We start from the raw sequence: 22459 nt of genomic DNA, 5'->3' as shown, positions 1-22459 counted from the left end.
TTGCTCTTGTACTTTGTCAGCTACACCAGTGGTCATAATGACCAGCAAAACACAATCGATGCACAGTAGTAGATACTGAACCCAAGGCATCTGGGAAGCTTTAGTTTAACTGAATAGCAGCACAGAGCTCCTTCCATCCTATGTTGCAGAAAGATGCACAGGCTGTCCAAAATCCTGAAATGCAGAAAAATAGACACCAGTTTTAATGAACAAGCTATAGAAGCAATTACTTTGCCAGAGTCTGCAAAAAAGAAGGTTGCATGTCTCACAGCAGATACTGAGACTTGTTAAGTGTACTAGTTAACTGTATGTTACTCCTTTTTTACCCAAACTGAGGCGGTGATGTTAGGGCACTGTGCTAATGATCAGTGTTATTTCTTGTTTGCACTAGGATGTCAAATTTAAAGGCTATTCTGAAGCACATTTTGAGATATGTGAGAGGAATAAGGGACATTAGAGCCTCCTAAAATTACATTGATGGGTGCATTTTTCTTTTTGCTGGACAGAGTGGAATAAAAAAGTTATTAATAAATTTAAGACTGTCCCTCTAACTTCAGGGCAACTGACCAACCTATAACTTGTACATGCTATTGTTATCATACCCCTGTTCTATGTAAACTGATATGATACGATTATTTCATGAATGTCGGCATAAAAAAGTATAAATAAATAAATACATTAGGGGACATATTTAGACAGGCTTTTTCTTAATATGATGAATGAATGTGTCATGTAAGGTTATATATGAGATATTTGAGTACAATTTCTTGGTCTGTAAGAAAGATGTTGGACTTGTTGTTTTGTCCCGATTTTATTACATCTTGCATGCTTTGTTTTGATTTTTATTGTTTTATTGTAATCTGAATGAGGCAGAATATAATTTTTTTTTTAATATATAAGTAAATTGTTGTATTGAATACTTTTTTGCAGGTGTTTCCGGTTTTTTTCATAATGGATGCTGTTTGAGGAAAGATGCTGTTGCTGCAAGCATTCAGAAAATTCTGAAAATTCTGCAGTGGTTTGAGAGCCAGGACAAGCTTCATTTTTATGCAAGCTCGTTGCTGTTTGTTTACGAAGGTTCTTCTCTGCAGACTGGAAGGTTGAATGACGGAGCCTTGATGGGCAAAAGAGTTGCACCCAAAGGACAGCTGCCAGATGGAGAAGTGCCGGAGCGCAACAACAACATTCATGTCATAAGCCCTACAGAGAATGGAAAAACGGAGGCCTCGGTAGGCAAAAACATGTCTAAAATGTATGGATTTCACGCAGCAGCCTGCTCTAAGAGGCACCACAGCCAGGTTTCACAGAAAGCAGAAAACCTGCAGCAAGGTAAATTATGGAAAAACACTACCTGTGTTTCCCAAGAGCATCTAAATGGAAACATTTTACCCCAACTGGAAACCGTGTTCTGCAGTATATCCCCAGAGCTAAAGGAGAATGCAGAAGTGGAAGTACGCATGATAGATTTTGCTCATGTGTTCCCTAGCAACACAAAGGATGAAGGATATATATATGGGTTGAAACATTTGATTACTGTACTACAAAGTATTTTAGATTATTGACTTTTCTGCAGTTTTCTCCTGAATAATGAAGAGCAACAAAATATAAAAGGGTTTCTATACTTATAATGCTACTCAACTGGGTTTGTATTGTGATCCTACTTTATTATGTCTGCCTTTGTACTATTGGTAGAAGGGTTTAACTTTTTATAATCTTACTCAGGAAAACTAAAGGGTAAATTAACTCATTAGGAATTTGTAAAAGACAGTGCTCGAAGTAATGCAGGAAAAGAGAATGCAAGAGCTTAGTTTGATAAAACATTTGGTTGGTTAGAATGTAAGACGACATCAGCAATGGCACCTGTAGAATCAATTTTATAGGACCCAAGAAAACATCGGAAGCCGATCAATAATGCTGGAAAGCAGGACAAACGGTGGTGATCGGTCTTTTCCTCCAACTACGTGACAAAGAAAAAACACACCGTACCAGCAGTGGTATTCCTTTTTAAAAATACACCAACTGCACTCTAACTGCTAAGCATTTCCAATTGATATGTTGTGAAGTTCTCATATTGCTATGTGAGTTAATACAAGCAACCATTGGTACAGTAGCCCCTGAGGCAGCGAAACTCAGCCAGAGTCGGGCAAATACCAATAAAGAATCAATTTCATACTCGGACAAGCCCCTCAAGAACCATTATACCTCTGAAGCTATTAACATCTGTATGTGGGACACCACAAGGGTCAGTAAGGTAGAGATGGGTAACAGAGGAATACCAAAATGCATGTTTTTGAAAAGTGTGGTTATTTCACAAAAAGGATCCCTTTTGCTCTTGAAAGAAAAAGATGAGTTCTAAGCAACACTATAAAATCCTCCATGTTTACTTCCTAATAATAATTAAAAAAAAAAATCTTGAAACTTCATATGGCTGCAGGGTAGGAGGGTTGATGCTCACGCTGGCAGAAGTGTGATGCCCAGAAAAGGTTCTTCCCTAGTGCACTAGATGTATGTTTTGTTTGTGTTTTGTTTTTAAACAGAAAAGTAAAAATGTTTTTAAAACTTGAAGTTTTTATGCACTCCTCAGGGTCCCTTTTGCCTTTTCTTTGGAAGCGAGTAGGAACATTCCGAATGCAATCAGTACTCTTCAAAAATACCCATTCTGGTATTTTGTGTTTTTATAGTCTTGATTTCGTGATTCACTTTCTGATCACTCAAAATAATAAAATGTGAGCCTGTGAGAAATGTAAATTTCATCCTGAAATAGGTGACATCTTTCTTACTGAGTGACATTTGAGAAATATGAGACCCATTAGTGTATTAAAAATGGGAAAGTCACTAAAATTATCTATTTTTTCATTTAAAAAAAATGGTGTTTTAACTCTAGTATATAAATGAGGTATGAAGTGCCCTATTATGGAAATAAGAGGATCTCTGGCAATATGAAGACTTACCTTCTTAGACTGAATTGACTTTTTGTTGCTTCTCCATCATAAGAGAGAGGAATTTTACCCTTTCTGGTCATGAGCCATATTTACATTTAAAGGATGTGTGGTGATGACCATTGCCCTTACTGGTGGTTTTGCTCTTAGCTGCAGTACTGAGTGCTAATAGCTTTCTGCACAGTGAGGATCAGGTTTGCTTCCATTTGTCACAATACCACTAAACGTGGCAGTTCTCTTTGGTGTACTTAGGACAGGCTACATTAGTATTGTCCCTTGCTGCTTAAAAAAAATCACATCTGAGCTGATTTCAAGGAAACAAGAATAACTGGAAAAATCCCAACATGTGGAAAATGTTTTTTTTTTGGGTCTGGATTTGATGATTATGCCAGCATGAGAAAAAAAATTTTTTTGTGGAATAAATCTGCTAAAGCTTGCCGTTTTTAAACAAGTGACCTTCCCTGTTTTATGTTGTACGTCTTAATTTGATCATGCTATTTCTAATGCTGCTGGCTAGTGATATATCAGGTGTTGCAGAAGAACTGGATACCAGGAATGCTTATGATTGTCCCACTCCAGTCCTCAAAGGGCTATAAACAGATCTGGCTATAAGGATAACCAGTGTAGGATAATTAACTTGAATCTTATCAAAAAAAGATTTGCACTTCTTACACTGGGCCTTTTTTGTCTTTAAAAGAAAAAGCAATGGGAGCCTAGGAGCACCCAGGGCATTTGCATAAAAAATATTTATAATATTTGTATCTAGTGCCTACATATGCTGCATCTTGCTCCTGCCAGTAAAAGTCTTGACAGTCTACTTGCTGGGTATGACAAATGGAACAAGAATAGCCCTACAGCATTTAGGTGACTTTTCATAGTACTTTATATGCAAAGATAGGTTAAATGTATTTGACTATCCAGAAAATACTTCTCTGTGTACTTTCAATGGCCAAGATGCACAATATAAAGAACCCATCAAAACAGATTCGGGAAATATTTAAATTAAAAGAACTAATTGCTTGAGTGACTTTCTCTTTTTACTCCTTATGATAGCTGTATCCTTCTGGCATATAATATAAGAATAAAAAAGAATTGGAATCCCAGCAATCAGGAAGGATCAAAGTGCGATCAGTTAAGCTGCCTGTAGTGCTACTATTAAATCTAACTGATGTCTTCCTGTTTTGGGCTTAGGCTGTATGCTGCCTGGAAAGTGCTCGTTTTTCTATGTCTCCTTGCAGATATTGCTGAGATATAAGGGAGGAGGTTGTACAGATTAAGGGAAGGGCATTTTCTTGCCAGTGACACTTTTTTTTTTCTTCTTCAGTCTTTCTTCAAATATTTTTTAAAATAAAAGTATTTAAAAATATTACATTTCATGCTTTTGAAATGGAATTCTAGATAGGAATTTGGACTAATTTCAGTTTTTGAAAATATTTTGTAAAGGTTTGTAAATTAAATTACACTGCATTAAGTTGTATGTATTGGGAGAAAATATTTCAAAATTATAATGCCCATTATGTTCCAGGTTTCCTGCCAGTTCTCGTAAAACGTCTGTCTGATCTTATAGGATAAAAATGGTTTTCTGAAATATTTTTGAGTCTTAGTTCTGACAGTGCTATAAGTATTATTTTTAAATTTATACCATATTCAGCTAACTTTTAACACTATGATCCTTAAAAATCTATCAGCATTATGTTTAGGGCTTTTAAAGAATAAAGAATGTCACAATAAGAAAAGAAAATGGTTTACCATAATGGTTCCCAAACCTTTCCATTCAGGGCTCATGTTCAAGTTATCACAAAATCACAGTTCCCACCAAATTAAAGATTTTCAAAATCTAAATAAATGGGCCAACCTGGCCTGTAGAGTGACTAGGGTTTGATTCCTGGCTTGGGTCTCCTGCTCCCTAGGTTGTCTGGGGATTCTGTGGAGGTGACCCTCACAGTCCCTGGGGTAGGGTGGGAAAGGGAGGGGAGAGTCCCAGTCATTGTGCAGTGATGACACTTAGTAGCCAGATATAATGCGCATGATTGCAGGGATCCCCAGCTGAGAACTGTCACTGCAACAACTGGACTAAAGTAAGTTGGGAGGGGATCTCAGATAGGGGAAGAATCCTAGTTGTGAATGCCAGATCCCAACCTTGGTTCTGCTCAAGCTAGAAACTCAAAGGAGCAGAGAAAACTGCAGCCTCCAAAAAAAAAAAATCCAAATAATCTCTCTGAGCACTAGGGAAGTAATTATGGTGCTGTATGTTTACAACAGTTCGAAAGCTGATTTGTTGCTACTGTGCTTTTTACTCTTCACTGTCCTTGTTGAATATCTCTAAAAGGACATTATCATGGAATCCACCTGAAAGTCTTCAGGGAATCACTTTGGGCTCCAGACCCTCAGTTTGAGAATCAGTGCTTATATAATCATTTCATTAGTGATTTTTCTTTTAAGTATTGTATCGAATCTTGTAAGGAATTTGTTATATTTACCCTGATTTTATTGGATTATTACATTTAACCATAGATGGAATTGGTTTATTTATATTTTTAAAGCTTACCCTTTGAAATCACTTGGGATCCAAACAAATGGCTTTTCTCTTAATTAATTGTTACTCTTGCTAAAGTTGAATTGTTAAAGCTCTTCATTAAGGCATTTTTTCCTTCATTTTAGTTATGATAGCATTCTTTAAGGTTTGGTCTGGCCTGGCAATAGGTTTCAGTTAGTGCAAGAGTGCTTAACCATGTGCGGACTTGAGGCTTTAAGGGCATTGTAGCACTTTATTTCTAATGTAAAATGCAGTGATGGGATCCATGTAAGATTAATAGTAAAATCAGTAGGGAAGCCCCAGACTGGAAATATTTGCAAGAGTGCCATTGAAGTTACACAGAAAGATAGCATTGCATTAAATGTACATAGTGGATCTGGTATAGGTACTTGTTCATCTTTTCAAATATCACAGATTATTAGCAAAATTCCATGCCATATGTTATTACATGTTGGTTTTACAGATAATTTAAATTGTGTGCAGCACTTAAAGATGCTTTATACCTTCTAGATTTTAAAAGTTTAATGATATTAGAGGCTTTTAATATGGAATATATATGATCTGCCTCTTTTACATCTTTACATAGTCTGTTGTAGTAAACTATAGGAGGTTTCTTCCACATTGTGCATTTGGAAAAAAATCTTTATTGAATCAAATCTGTTAGATTAGCGGTATTATTTTTCTCCCATACTTACAAAATGGGAGAAGTCATTTACCTTTAAGTCTTGTTGACTGTAATCAGTATTTTGTCATCTAAGATTTCTATGAAGCCAGTAAAACGGCATCCCCTCCTTATTGTCCTCTGCTAATTGGATTTCATAACAAAGAAAGCTCCATGGATATGTCATAGTATGATCTTTAAAGCTGTTAAAGGTAGTGAGAATTCCTGGCTGTAGTTTACTTTATTGCAACTCTTCTCCCAGGATTTTCAACATCATATACACAGTATTAAGGAAAAACTTGTCTCAGTCATGTAGATAAATACATAATATCTACTGTGCAGCCAATTTCAACACCTATATAACCTTGTCTGGTTTATGCAAAAAGTTTTCAATGAGATATAAAATAAGTTCCAGTATATGTGGGTTATTCAGGTATGACATTTTGTAATTACAACAAATTGCATTAGTGCCATCTATATCAATACATGCCAGTAATGGGAGTGGAGGAAAAAGGTGGCATTTCATCTGACAATTTTGTGTATCAAGCAAGATCAAGGATTGCTAACTGACAATGAATAGTCATTTAATCTTCCAGGTGATGAAATACGAGTACATAATAGGATGTGGTTTTCCATATCCTCTGTCTACACTTGGAGGTATTTTATAAAACAAGCTTTTTCCATTGTGCATAATGGGATATATATATATATATATATTTTTTTTTTTTTTTTGGTGAGTTGGCAATGTCTCTTTAACAAAGAGCTGCTTGTCTAGCAATCCAGTTGCCCTGTCATCTGTGCTCGATTTTCAAGAGCTTATTGGAAAGCAGATTTACAGCAGAGGCACATGAGCAGGAAGACACAGTTGTGGTGTTAAAAAATAAATGCATTTTGTTGGGTCGGTTTTTGCTTTTTTTTAAGTGAACCACAAGTTCTGATATGAATATCTAACATTATTGGCTAGAAATTCAAGCACTGTTCTTGATTACAACTTTATCAGTAACTGGCTTTAAAAAATATTTGAATATAATAAGCACTAAGCATAAAATGTTCACATTTTTATCATAGGGAGGTATAAAACTTGGGATTAAACATGTTAAATATTTTTCCCAAGAGAGAAAATGTAGAATAACTAAATATTTTTGAACATGGGAACAGTTGTTGCAAAGGTTTAGGTAATTAGGGATGTGCATTTGTTTTGAAACAAATGTGTTTTTCAGAATGAAAGTCTATTTTTACTTTGTTCCAAATGGAACAAAGCAAATCAGTGTCCAAAAATATTGAAAATTTGTATATGCATTCTTTTTCTGAAGTTTGTGTGTGCAGTACATACTAGCATGCATGGAAGTTGTGTATACTTCCCAAAGGAAAAGCCATGAAAGAAATGAAAACACCCACCCAGATGAGCTGAAACAAAAATCTTTGTCCTGCACATCTCTACAGGTGGTAATGTAAACTGTTACTCATCATCTTCATTATCATTTATAGCACGCTTTTTCAACAAAGTGTGTTGCAATAGGTTGGGTCTTTTATGGATACAGTGTATGGGAAATAGTAAATTCCAGTACATAGCATAAGATAATTTCAGTACATAAATAGTGCAGTACAGAGCATAGTGATGCAGTAGGATAAGATCTATTGATATAGTGGTGCATAATAATAAAAACCTTGAAGTCTTTCTTGTTTTCCGAGAACAAGCACGATAAAAAATGCTATGCAATTGGGTATTGTCATTGACAGCACCAACATATAGAGCATTTCTCAAAGCTAAGAAAATGCCTAGAGAGCTTTTGTAGGCATGCACAAGACTTCCCACTCGTTTGTGCCCATGCAGGGGTCTTTTCAGCCTATTTTGTCTGCTGAAACCCCTCTGGCACTTTGTGACACAGTAGCATCTTTCATCTTTTTCTTGTTTTTTTGGTCTTCTCTGTTTATTTTTTCTAACTTAGTCCCCATTATCATCTTAGCTAGGCTTTTTGGCACTTGGTAAGAATTTTTTTTCCCTTTCATTGTTTTTTCATTAATACTTTTGGCCCCAGCATTCTTTTAGTTTACAAGGCTTTAAGCAGCATCAGTCAGCCTTTTTTTCCCCCCAACATTTTCACGTTTGATTATGCTACATATGTTTTCCCAACCATGGAACAGAAGAAAGCCAGCAACTTTAAAATGAGCCCATACTATATTCACAAAATGTGTCTCATGGATCTTCATTACATTTACGTGCACAGCTTGGGCTTGGATCACAGTGTTTCTAGTTGTAAAGAGATGTCACCCAAGGTAATTAAGCATCAAAGACTTTCACTTTTGGACATCTTTGCAGGTAGGTCAAAGACCAATATTGGCACTGAAGGCATCTATACCAAAGGATCCAGGAGCGATACTGACTGCTACTGGTTCTTCAACATCAAGGGAGCATCAGTCTTTTTTGGAGTCAGGATCCAGGAAGAGGCATAAGAGCAGGCGGTTTTAATACTTCTCCCTCTTGATGTCGGGGAATGGTGCCTCAATATCGAGTTCAGGATCAAGGAGAATTAAGCAAAGGCATCGAAGTACTGACATCAGTTTCCAATGGTATTCCAGACTGAGACTAAGGAAATAAGTGGCTGCTGTCTACTCTTCCAAGCCCAGGAAGGGGCTAAACCACAATTGTCTGTGATGGTCAATATCAGAACCATTGGTAATATCCCCTCTAGTTACATAGAACAACATATATTCTCTCTTTTTGAGGAGGAGTTAGACAGCAGGATCCTTGAGGCTGTCTCTCAGTATCCTAAGTGAGTTGAACTGCCAGTTCGGAGCACCTTAACACAACACAAAAAAGGTACTGATAGAACTATTCCTAGAGACCTCCAACTTGGCACCTAGTGGCATGGTGCCATCATCTGTCTCTCAGTTCCAAGCACTACCAGTGGACACCATTTTCACTGAACATAAATCAAACAGTGAAGCCCCACCAGTCATCACAGGGTCCCCTCTATGGCATGGCTATAAGATTGGCGCTATCTCAGATTTCAGCTCACATGGTAATTCAGAATCTGAATCTGAGAGGTCCTGAGATCTGCCAATAGCTCTGAAGAGTCTGGTTCCAAAGAGGAGTACTCAGCAGGCCTCTCTTCAGCCCCTTTCCATCACAGTCAAGAAACAGGTGCTCTCTTTTGTGCAAAAAATGGCTAAGGCCATTCCCTTCAGCAGTTGAGGGAGAGCCCAGGGAACCTTTACTAGATTTCCTCAGATACTTGAGTACCTTTTAAGAAGCTAGTAGCAGGTCATTTCCATTAGGGCCTGCAGGAAATACAGACAAGAATGTGAGAATTCCACTTTAAGTATTTTCTTTTGGAATGAAAGTATACACTGGGAGGATAACTTTCAAATAAATGCGTACATCGGCATATACACCTGTATATGGCTATGCATAGTTTAACATAGTATTTTAGAAGCCACACGTATGATTTATGCATGTATGTATGCTTACATGCAAATACATATAATGCATTGAAACCATGTATATCCTACCTATTTTAAAAATATACATTCATGTATTTTACACGCAAAAGTAAAGTAGGATGATTTTTTTTTTTCTGAATTTTTTTTTTTTCATTAATGTTACAAACATAGGGATTTATATTTCACACAAATACAATATCAAGCTGTCTCATTCACAATTACCATAGGCAAAAAAAAAAGAAGAAAAAAAGATTTTTTTTTACAGCATATGATATATATATAGAAACTAATTTAGGAAATATTAATACTCCCCTTAATAACAATAGCATAAAGAAATTGGGAGATCCAATATTTATCATTAGGACAAACATGCTATATAATTTTCTAAGAAAGAAAAGAGGGATAATTTGTTTCATACTTATAATACTAGAGAATGGATTTTTCAGGCTGGTACTGTGTGACTGTCCAGCAGTTGTTTTAATTGGGCCGGATCAAAGAATATATATTTATTTTCTCCTAATCTCAAATGACACTTACAAGGAATTCGAATAATCATTTGACCCCCCCAAATTCCTAACTGCCTGACTCAAATTTAGAAATCTTTCTGCGTTTCTGTGTTTCTTTTGTAAGGTCTGGATAAATCCAGACCTTCTGCCCCAAATACATCTTCTCGCGGTTGCGGAGAAACATTTTTAAAATATTATCTCTATCTGAGGCAAATCTGAAAGTTACTAGGAGTGTCCCATAAAAATCTACTTGCTCCTCCAATGATGTTTCTAGGCACTGGGTTAAATCATCTCCAAGAGGTTGATCCAATGATATTTGATGTTGTTGTGGTGGTTTTTTCCTCGGTGATGTTGCAAAATATATATTCGAAATCGGTGGCAATACTTCTTGGGGAATCTGCAAAATCTCAATTATATATTTTTTGAACTGTTCTTGAGGTGATAGAATTTTAACACATGGAAAGTTCAGAACTCTGAGATTGAGATACCTTGTTTTATTTTCCAGGTTTTCAATTTTCCTTGCAACCATATCTTCCGTTTGGATCATTTTAACCTGAATATCTTTAACTGTTGAGACCTCTTTTGTAATTTCCTGTATTTTTTTCTCCTGATCTTTCTTTTGCGATTCAAGCTCCATGATTATATTTTGGGAAGAATTCACAGCCACCACAAGTGTAGAAATGGTTTTTTCTAACATTACAATTGCAGACCAAATAGAGTCAAACGTAGTTACTTTTGGCCGGACAAGTCTCTGCACAGTTAAAGCCTGACTCACCATTCCTTGCTGGCAGACCTCTGCAATCCTGTTGGATTCGTCTGTCAGCGTCTCTCTGCTCCGCTGCAAGCTGACATTACTGCTAGGTCCCGGCTCGATGTCTACAGCCATACTCGGGAGGTTTTCTCCCCCCCCGATCTGACCTTAGCAGTTGCAGGCAATTCGGCCTCGGTGCAGCCACTCGACTGATCCTCCACAATCGCTCCCCCTCCGGTATTCAGGCTCTGTGAGGAAGCGACTTCGATCGGGGTTGCATCCAAGTTTGGAGGCAGAGGAGTCTCTAGTCCCCTCGGGGACAAGATATTTCGTCCAGGAGAGAGCAGAGCGTGTCCCGCGCTCATGCTCTCAGCGGACTCCAACCCGGGGCTTGAAACAAATGTCGGCGCAAAGAACCCTCGATGCGAAGTTGAGAAGAGGTTGGTGTGGGGGGGGTACGGAGGGCATCCGCTCTCACCTTCCCCTTTCTTTTCGTGTGGGGCATTATTTCGATAAGCAATAGTGTTTCAGTCGAGGAGCCTCAAAAAACTCCGACCTCTCCCTCGGCGGCCATATTGGATCCGCAGTAGGATGATTTTAAACACGTGGCGGCAGTGAAATTAACCTGTTTACCAATTAGTCTACCAGTTTGTTCAGGTCTTTTTCCAAGTCCTTGAGTCCTTCCTGGTTCTTCAGCCTGAACTCCTCAGCTCACCCAGACCTCCTACCCAGTCAACTCATTTTTAATTTGCCAACTTACATTTTTAATTTGCCAACTTACTTACATGATGAGTGGTTTGTTTTTTTAATGAAGTATTTGTAAAGGAGCTCTTCGCCCTTCTCCTTATTTAAAAAAAAAAAAATTCAGCCACTGCCCCCTCCTAGCTCCTTTCAGGCACCTTTCCCTCTGCTCCCCGAAGACCTTTCATCCACTTACAATAATCCTGGTGGTGGTGTGGTATTGGCTGCAGCACACATGTGTGCGGTGCCAGCAATATAATGTATCTAAAATTTTACCAGCCAGCTTTAGGCGCCCCTTTATCCCTATCACATGGCATGTCCTTTTGGGGAAGATAGTGCAGCTTAGTAAATAGATCCTTAAGTGTATTCTGTACCTGAGACTATGGAAGGTGATGTGACTTGCCCAAGGTCATAAGGAGCAACAGGGAGAAGTGGGATTTGACCCCTGCCTTCCCTGGTTTTCAGTATGCTGTGTTAACCACTAGATGGCTACTCTACCAAGTTTATATTCTGCCTTTGTGTAAAACATCCAAAGCAGAGAACAAACATACTTTCTACATATTTCAGAGTCTGACCTCAAAACGAACTATATTGGATTTACTTCAGTGTAACTGGCAGTTACCACCTGCAATGGAAGGAAACACCATTTTTATGCAGCTTCTAGTGACATTTGCGGGGGATTTGTTAGTTGTGCCCTCCCATCAAGCCTTCTGCTATTATCATGGGAGTTTAGCTTGGTGCTTGTCTAGCTGAAGAAAGGCCTCTTTGAACATCTTAATTTTTGTATGTTAAAATACCTGACCTGGAAGGTAATATTTTTACCATAATATTGGCGGCAGAAAAACACCAAATGGTCCAACCAGTCTGCCCAGCAAGTTTCTTACAGTAGTAACTGCTGCTCCGTGCAGGTTACCCCCAATCCTTATATATTAACAAAGCAACATTTTTACTGTGTAAGGAGCCTTCTTGAAAGTTCCGTGAAGAAATATTTCCTGAAAGGGTGGTGGATGCCTGGAATGCCTTTCCAGAGGAGGTGGTGAACACAAAAACAGTCAAATAATTCAAAAGAATTTGGTTATTGTGTGAGTTTCAGGTCCTAGTGACTTATTTAATACATTTATATTCCATTGTTTTAACAATGTTCATAGATTACAAGCTTTTAACATAAACCATTTACTTATCATAGTAATATAGTAGATGATAGACTATCTAGCTTATCAAGTCTGTCCAATTACTCTTTCCACACTAAGGCTAAATCTCAGCTGCCAGTCACATAGTATGTCCACTTACAGGATTTCTCCCTATCTAATTAACAGGTGAATTTTCCAAGGAGTTGCATTTTTAAATGTAACATACTATTGTAGCAATGTTTAAAAGCCATGTGGGTAAAACCTATTGACAGTTCAATGGCATATATTATAGCAATTTTCAAAAGCCCACTTATACAGGTAAAGTGCATTTCCATGTTTTTAATTCCAGTTTTAATGCTTTTGAAATCAAGCCCATAGTGTGGTTTCTTCCTCCTTGGAAGAGCATATAGGATCATTAGAACATAAGAATTGCCATGCTCGGTCAGACCAAGGCCCATCGAGTCCAGCATCCTGTGTCCGACAGTGGCCAATCCAGATCACAAGTACTTAGCAGATCTGTAAAGTAGATCTAATTCCTGTTACTCCCCTGGATAGTATGGGAGTGAGTCCCACCAGCATCTACTTTTCCCATGCCTAACCCCAAAGCTCTATAATCTAAATAGCCAGCAATGCCAGTGTGACCATTGACTGAAATCTGGCCTCCTAGAACCCCGGCTACATGAACATTAGAGTTTCTGCTAGGACTTCTAGCTATTATGCAATTTACATGAGGTTTCATCTCAGCAAGATGGTGCTATGCAAGTGTCTCAAGTTCCTGCCCAATATGGTGTTGGATTTCCACTGTGCAGCCAATAGTTATCAACATTTTTCTCCAGGTCATGTGTTGTCTTCTTCCTGGAGTCACAAAGCCTTTTGAAGGTCCAAATAGACCTTGGAATTACTGTCACCAAAAGTACCATCTCTAATTAGATTATAGGAAGACCATACCTAAGCTCATAATTTTAGAGCCATGACATTGGCAGTGGCCCATCTAAGACTGCCCTCCATCAAGGAGATTTGAAAAGCTGTGACATGGTGTTCAGTCCACACATTTATATCCTATTATTGTTTAGACACTAACTCCTGATGCAATAGTAGGTTTGGTCAATGAGTCCTCCAGGATTGGTTTTTTTTGTTTTGTTTTGTTTTTTTGAGGGCTAGAGCTAAATGCCATCTCCCTTAGGACCCATTTGGTTGTCTTCCAAACCGAAAGAAAAGGATATAATCTTTCATTCTCTTGTTGGCAATGAGTTTGTTTCCTTTACCAACGGTTTCCCAGTTGTGTGGAATTTTTATCCTGCTTGTCCTCTGATAAGGTAAACTTGCTTACCCAGTAACAAGTGTTCTCTAAGGACAACAGGATAAGTATCCACGCAGATGTACCCTCATCCCCGTTGGAGTTGAGTTGTTAAAGCTATCGTATAATTGAAGGGACCCCTATGCATACATGGCTGACCAGGAAGTCCTGCACATGGCTGGAAAAGCTTTTTAGAATGTTTCTTACCATTCAAGAAATGCTCTGTATGTCTGTGTTAATGACATCACCCAATTCTGTAACTACTTATTTTGCTGTCCTTGGAGAACACCTGTTACAGGTAAGCAGCTTTGTTTTAACACAGAGGAATGTACTGTTTTTAAAGTGACGATCCATTACTGATTGTGAAATATCCAATAATGCATTTTGTTTAATTTATGGCTTTTAAAATGGACAAGTTGAGTTTAAAACCATGTTTATGCAATTAAACTTAAAATTGCCAAATTACTTCAGTAATATATGCTATTTGCTGTCACAATTTATTGGATTTAGTTTTTAAATATAATCCATTATTGTATTAGAAAAGAAAGGAATTAATGAGAGAGAAATGTGTAGCCAGCACTCCTTAGTTCCAAGGGAAAAGATATTTATTTAAAAGTCCAATTTTACAGGAACTTGATTGTTTTCTTACAATCTCTGCCTATGGGAATAAACTTTGATGTATTAGACATCAAAGTACTTTTGCAATAGACACAAAATAGGAGAAAATTCAAAGTGAATAAGGCCATTAGATGAAGACTATGAATTACAGAAGCAGTGGAGTACCAAAGAGATTTCAGGTCCTAACAAATTATGTGCTAGTAACTTGAGTTTTTTCCATCCAGAAATTTGCTTTTACAATCAGTATTTACATGGGACCTGTCCCTCCTTTATACTTTGTGGTAAGGTGGAAGGATGAGTCAGATGCTTGCACTGTAGAAGTATTTTCAGTTCTAGCCATTTTTCCCTATTAAAACTATTGGAGTGGAGGACCAGCCCTAGTGATTAGAGCAGTGGGCTACGAACCAGGAGATCAGGGTTTGAGTCCCGCTGTCGCTCCTTGTGACCTTGGGCAAGTCACTTTACCTTCCATTGCCTCAGGTACAAACTTAGGGGGTCACTTTCTATCGATATCACATGCGAAAAGGGACTTCACTGGCGGCGATAAGGTAAGACCTGTTATCACCGCCAGTAGTGCGCCCAATAGCACCACCTTTCACGATGGTGCTATTGTGTGCGAAAGCCAGCAGCATTAACACCGCGGTGGTGCGATTGCTGCCAGCTTTCGCAGGCCCGCCCCCCATTACCGCATGATTCAGAAAGCTGTGCGACATTAGAAAATCCAGGCCTTGGTTTGTAAGCCCTCTGGGGATAGGGAAAGGCCTACAGTACCTGAATATAATCCACTTTGAAGTGCTGAAAAAAGTGCGAAAAGTGGAATATAAATCTAAATAAATAAATAAAATAATGCCTTTCCCAATCACTTTGCAAGCTGATACAAAAGACAGATTCAGCAGCAGCTCCTTAAGGTTTAGGATACAGTAAAATAAAGGTCAACAAACTGTGTCCAATATTTTTATTGGACTGAATATGTTTGTGACTAGCTTTCAAGGGTTATACTCCCTTCATCAGGTTGGTGCCAAATTAACTTATAGATATCCACTATTTTGAATTAACCTGATGCAAGGAGTATAATTCTTGAAAGTGGGTTACAAATTATTTAAGTTAATCTGTAAAAAGGTAGCAGATGTAACTTGTTTGATCTTTATTGGCACAAATTTTAAGTGAACTTACACTGCAACCAGACAACGTTTTCCTGGGCACATTCAAAAAGTGTCATTTTTAACATGTTGCTTTCATCTCCCTTAACAATCTCTCCCCCAAGTAAATGATTTCTATATCACCTCTCACACCAGTCAGCCTGAGGAACAGGAATTCTTGGGGTGTTGTACTCAGACCACTTGCCTACCATCAACAGTGCTGAAACATCAAGCCAGCCCTATGCTGCAGGCTTTTTAAAAGTGCATATATTTGAATATATTTCAGATTTTGATGGTCAAAGTTTGCTTTTGTAAAAGTCTGTTTTACTTAGTTGATTTGGTTTGATATATTTTCACCCTTCCTTCTTCCAGCTTTTACCAGGTGGCATACCCAGGCAGCTCTTGCTGGTCATGGTGTCTTCAGGAAAATCTCTTCCAAGATTAAGCCTCAGTGTCACACTTTGGCAAGCAGTAGCTAGTTTCACTCATGAGTTTGGTACATCTCAGTCCTGTTTGTCCCATTGGGCTAGCTTTATTTACCATGTTTGTTATAGCTTTCTCTAATGAATATTGCTTGATGCAAGACTTCACTTTACAGCAAGAATGACATGGATTACTGTAAAGAGGGCCTTAATGGCTTAGATAGTACATGTAAGTAAAACTGCCATAGTATTCCACACACCTGTGTCAAAAATAAAATAGTTCAAATTCTTTTTATAAAGTGTGAAATGCAATTCTGTAATCAACTATGGCTAAAGTACATTTAACTTTGCATTGTTGAATCATTTTTTGAAGAATGTAATAATTGGGGCTGGAATCAAATCATTTCTTATGTAAGCATGAACAATTCTTTAATGAAGAGAGGTTCTCCAGTTGTCATGTACGTTGCACCTGAATATTGGACTCAGAGTATTCACAAGCACTTTAATAATTTGGGAGATGTACTGGAAGCTGTATGAAATAATTTGAAACTGCACCTAAAGCTTCATTGTTAACTGGCTATTATAGTAACTGCAGATTTATTGTACTTGATAAATGAATGTATTTAATCTTTTATTTTGATTTTGTGTATAAATTATGCCCTTTTTAAAAATATTTGTTTGGACAGTGATTATTTTTTGATTTGATTTTGATTTTTTTTTCCTCTTGCCAGACTGCAGGGGTATTAATGTATAACTTGTAATCATTATTTTATAGAATAAACTAATATGCTATATACCAACTTTTGTAATATAACATTGATATTTAGATATTTCTAAAAGCTGTATATTTGGCAAACTTAAATTCCTAATAAAAAATTTTCTGTAACTGCATTTCAGATTTTTTTTTGCATATCTTTGTAACCTGTTCCAATTAGCTTTCTTTTCAAATCCTTCCATTTATCCCATAAAAAAAAATTATATATATTTATAAGAATATGCTTGATGTTAACTATTTTTTTCCCATCACTGTCCATATAATTTCACTATTTATCATTGTCCTTTGTTATAGTTTTAACTTGCACATTTCTGTTGGTCTTCAGCTTGGGCTACATTTAATAGATGATACTTTTTTGATAACATTGAGTTTGAATTTCATGGATTGTTTTAAGATATTAAATACAAGGTTTTATTTTCTAACCAGAAGTAAGTAATGATAACTGCACCTTTTTAAAATTTGGATTAAAGGAAATAAATTTGGTAAGTGGATTTATATATATATTTGACCAGCAGTTTCTAACTTAAATGCAGTGGCTAACATCTTCCTTTCTTTATAGCCTAGCAGAAAAACAAAATCTCCATCCTATTTTCTTTTGGGTGGGGAAGGGGCAGGGTTTGTAAGGTGTTATTCTTTTTTAATTGTAATAAAATTAGGTAACAAAAAGAGAAAATGTGTCATACACATTTTACTGGTGATACAGAGTCTTTTGCATCTAGAATAGTTTTTAGAATAAAATAGTTTTCTTGAGAGAAACATTCATTGCTTATTCTAATCTCCAAATTTGTGCATTATCTGTGGGCATGGCATGTCAGACATATGCTTTATAATCTCGTGGCAATCTGAAAATACCTTGTACTAGTATTAATTGCAAAATTTAAAATTAGATAATCCACATTAAATTTTTCATAAATGGTACTTTTTTTGAAAGTCCCTTTAATACAACTTGTATTTTTTTTTTTCTTAAGCGGGTTGCCTTAACATTGAAATATAAGTTCTACAATTGTGGAAATCTTGTGCAATTCATCATCAGCTCCTGACAAACGGTGGCCCTCTCATTGTTCTCAAGAGGACTAGGCACACTTGGGACTCTGTGGTGCAATAGGCTAGAAAATGAAAACAGGACCTGTATGAACTTTAATTTCCACAAATGACTGATTTGGAGCAGGACTTAGTCACACTCCATGCGTTTTTTCTGTCTAGCATTTAACTCTCATTGAAGCACAGTCAATCGAATCTGAATGTTTTGACATTATGAAATATGAATGAAAATTAGAATTGCTTGTATCAATAAGATGATAAAACTTTATTTTATGTTCATGTTCCAATAAACCACCTAATAGTATTTATTGTACTTAACTACAACATGCTTTTCATTATAATGCTTGTGTTTGCTGATGAAGCCTGACGGTATCATTAGTTTGGATAGCTGGAATGAGTTGCCATCAGAACCAACATCTCTTCCAGTTGACAACATTCTTAATTGATTACAGATGAGAATGTGGGAAAACCTATATTCCAACGGCAGGGAAATTGGATCTGATGTATAGAGTGCAAAAATCACCTAGTTTTAGAGTGGTCCAATTACCTCCTCAGTCCATAATTGTAGAATTTGCATTTAAAGCAAAGAAAACAATTTATTCAAATTCACCACCAGAGAAAGATCCCAGGCTTCTTGACAATTTTGGAAAAAGGTTTTCAGAGTGCAATAACTGCTTGTATTTCTGTTAACCAATTTTATATGATACAATATCTGAATGAATGCATGCAAAAATGTAAACTTTACCTTCAGAGAAACTGTTGAGCAGAATCAAGGGGGGGGGGGGGGGGAATTGAGATCTATTCTAGTTTTGAAAAAACTAAAGATGTATCTACTCAGATATTCAAAATGAATTCCCTCAGCATGATTCTCTACATCCAGAAGGGGGATTGGATGTGCACTCTCGATCTGAAAGATGCATATGCTCGCATATCCATCTATCCCACCCACTGGCACTACCTTTGCTTCAAGATAGATTCTTCCTGTTGTCAATACAAAGTACTCTATTTCAGTCTATTGCTGCTGTAAGAGCTTTCATCAAATGTTTCACAGTAGTAGCTGCACATCTACAGCAGCAGGGAGTCAGTCTTCCCATACCTGGATGATTGGCTAGGCACATCCCACACCTGAGAGGAAGTGTTACTCTCACTGCAAAAGACATTTCAGCTTCTGCAAAATTTGGACTTTGTAATGAATTTAAAGAAGTCAAACCTAGTGCCAGTCCAGAAACTAAGGTTCATTGGAGCATGGATAGATTCATTGCAAGAGAAAGCTTTTCTCCTATTAAGAGTGAGCACCATGAGATTGCTTTTTCACGAGCTACTGACCTCATGGTGCTCGACAGCCAGCGCAATACTTGTTGTTCTAGGTCATACTGCAGTGGCCATTCATGAACTGTAATTCCATTAACCCAACTCCATATCTGTCACCTGCAGTAGGGTCTGCATTGTCAATGGGACCAGCTAAGTTATTTATTTGTTTGTTTTTATATACCAACATTCAATCTGAAATATCACATCTATTTATAGTACAACTGAGGTTCTAAGAAGACAATGTAACTTCATATTATTTCTTACAATATAACTTAGGATGAAAGGGGCAACATTGTTTCTTACAGTTTAACTTAGAATAGAACAAGAGAGCAACATTGTTTCTTACAGTCTGACTTAGAATAAGTTAGAATAGAACAAGAGACAACTAATGACATCAAAGTAGCTTTAAGAATGGTAATCACTATGAATATATTCATATTAATAGAGAATCAAGGGAATCTAGGGGAAGCTTAGTCAAGGTGAACTTATGATGATCAACTTGTGTCAATAGTAATCTGGAATTCGTGAAGCATACTATGCTGCAGGAGGCATTGTTGGGGGTAGTAGGTATGGTGGATTACTGGATGATCAGCAGGGGGAAGGAAGCTCTTCTTAGTACAAGTGGTGGATGGACCTTAGGTGGTTGGAGGAAAGGCTTTTTGAAAGAGCCATGTTTTGAGGTTTCTTTGAAGGATTGAGTCATGGGATCCAGTCTTAGTTGTGTAGGTAAGTTGTTCCAACATGAGGGTCCTGCCACAGATAGAGCTCGTTCTTTTATTGTGGTCAGGTGTGTCATTTTGGTGAAGGAATTGGAAGGAGTCCGGTGTTAGTGGAACGGAGGTTTCTTTGGGGGATGTAAAAATGAAGGGATGTCAAAGGTAGGGGGGGGGGGGTTAGATAGGGCCGGGGGGGTGGGTTAGGGAGGGGAAGGTGGGGGGAGGGCGAAGAAAAGTTCCGTCCGAGGCCGCTCCGAAATCGGAGTGGCCTCGGAGGGAACAGGCAGGCCGCGCTGGTCTCAGCGCGCAGGTTGCACAAATGTGCACCCCCTTGCGCGCGCTGACTATGCGCGTATCTTATAAAATCCAGCGTACTTTTGTTCACGCCTGGTGCGCGAACAAAAGTACGTGATCGCGTAGTTTTTAAAGATCTACCCCAGTGCATGGAGAAGATGGGAAATCAACCTCTTAGTAACCCTTAGCAAATCTTGAGACTCCTAACATCCCATCAAACATAATGGAGAAGTAAGATCCAAAGGAGTACCTACAATAGCAGAAATACCCTTACCCACAACTCCCAAAAATCTTATACAATCTCACATTCCCACAATATATGAATATAAGTCCCAATGCTACCACACCCCCTCCAACACAGTGGACTAGAAATATTAAACTTAGTAAAATATAATGGATACCGGTAGGCTCTGTGAAGTAATCTAAACACAAGTTCTCTATTTTTGTTACAGATGGATAACTTGAGTATGGCTCCAAATGTTGCCCCAGTCCGTACCATTGAGTTGAACACCTAAATCTTGGTTCCACTTATCAATAAGAGCAGCATTGGTCTCAAGTGTTTGTACACCATCTTGAAGATAGTAATAAAGCTGAGAACTAGTTTTATGATGTTTTGTAATTCTTTTTTAAGACCATTTCTCTTTCTGAAAACAGTTGTATTCCTGTGGTGTCTAAATATCCCTGCTTAGGTACAAATGAGTGTGAGCAAGGATAGCAAATTTTTCCTACAATAAATGAAAAGAGTGAAAGTTGCTGCCCTGCCAAATCTAATCCAGATATCTAAGGCCCCTATGGTACCAACTCTCCATATCCAGTGACATGGGAATGCTCCTTCAGTAGGGAAAGGAGGGAAAGTACCTCAATATCCCTTGCTAGTTATTGGCCATTTCCAAATCTGCTAATATTGGGAAATAATAGGGTTATTCCTACCCAGATTAGATATAACACAAGACTCAGAAGGAAGGTCTAGCATTGCAGATATATTATAGCCCTCAGTTTGACATGTCTCCATTTCTAGCCACACTGCACAACCCACATCCAATACTTTCTTGTATTCACTTTATTTTGATTTCATGTTGTCATTAACCTCTTTCAAAAAATGCCAAAAAATGGTCACTGATTTGACTATCCACTTTAAACCAACTTTTCTCACCAAAACATTTTTGCACCAAAATATTTTTAAAGAGCGTAAGGTGATGTTTCATAAAATTTCAGGGCACCATTCCGGTGTTCCTTATTATTTTTAATCATGAACACCACCACCACCCTATATACCTTTTTATTATTTTTATCAAAAAACCTTTTTTTTATATATCTAGAATTAAAAAAAATGTGAAAAGTTCAAAGAAAAGGAACAGTTCACCAATTTATCATTTAGAACTCGAAAGCCATTGAGACAGCACTTTTGCAATATTATTTTCTCTGAATGTTACTTAGCTTTAGATCCTGAGACTCCCATTCAGCAATGGCAAATTTGGTGCAAAAATGTTTTGGTGTGAAAAGTTGGTTTGAAGTGGATTGTCAAATCAGTGACCATTTTTTGGCATGTTTTTGAAAGAGGTTAATGACAACATAAAATCAAAATAAAGTGAATACAAGAAAGTATTGGATGTGGGTTGTGCAGTGTGATTTGATTTGATTACCCCCATTTTTTGTGGATTAGTAGTGGTTCCATTTCTAGCCAGGCTGGAACTGGGTTTTGATCGAACCAACTTCTAATTCTATTCAATCGAACTGATAAATAATAAAGAGGTGGATCTAGAATCTCTAGTCCTCCACAATTTTTTTTTTTTTGGGGGGAGGGGGGTTGTAATGTGCTCAAACCAACACAGAGGACCTTCCCCTGCCATAAAAAAAAAAAAGGAGAAAATACCATTCAACTTTTTAAACTCCTAAAGGTAAATTTTAAAAGCTCAGTGTGTGCCAAAACTGGGAGATATGTGCACAAGTTGGGCCAGTGTATGCTGAGCAGATTTTAAATGCCACCTGCATATGCTCCATTTGCGCACAAATGAAAAGTTCCAAAAAAGGGGCAGAGTGTGGACATGGTCTGGGCGGGATATGGGCATTCCTGGATTTCACACTGAAATCTGTGCATAAATACTTACCTGCACAGGCGCATGTTGGGGTCCCCTGCC

The 22459-nt window shown here is 37.6% G+C and overlaps 1 protein-coding gene across 1 annotated transcript; it reads left to right on the top strand.

The window, feature by feature from the left end:
- Positions 1–930: 930 nt before the first annotated feature.
- LOC115082678 (inositol polyphosphate multikinase-like) lies at positions 931–17075 on the top strand (the record flags this gene model as incomplete). Its single annotated transcript, XM_029586873.1, has 2 exons — positions 931–1329; positions 16135–17075. Coding segments are annotated over 2 exons (506 nt in total), but the record flags the coding sequence as incomplete, so codon positions are not given.
- Positions 17076–22459: the final 5384 nt, after the last annotated feature.

Source organism: Rhinatrema bivittatum, unplaced genomic scaffold (genome assembly GCF_901001135.1).
Source record: "Rhinatrema bivittatum unplaced genomic scaffold, aRhiBiv1.1, whole genome shotgun sequence".
Classification (NCBI taxonomy): Eukaryota; Metazoa; Chordata; class Amphibia; order Gymnophiona; family Rhinatrematidae; genus Rhinatrema; species Rhinatrema bivittatum.
This window is presented reverse-complemented; position numbering and strand designations above follow the sequence as displayed.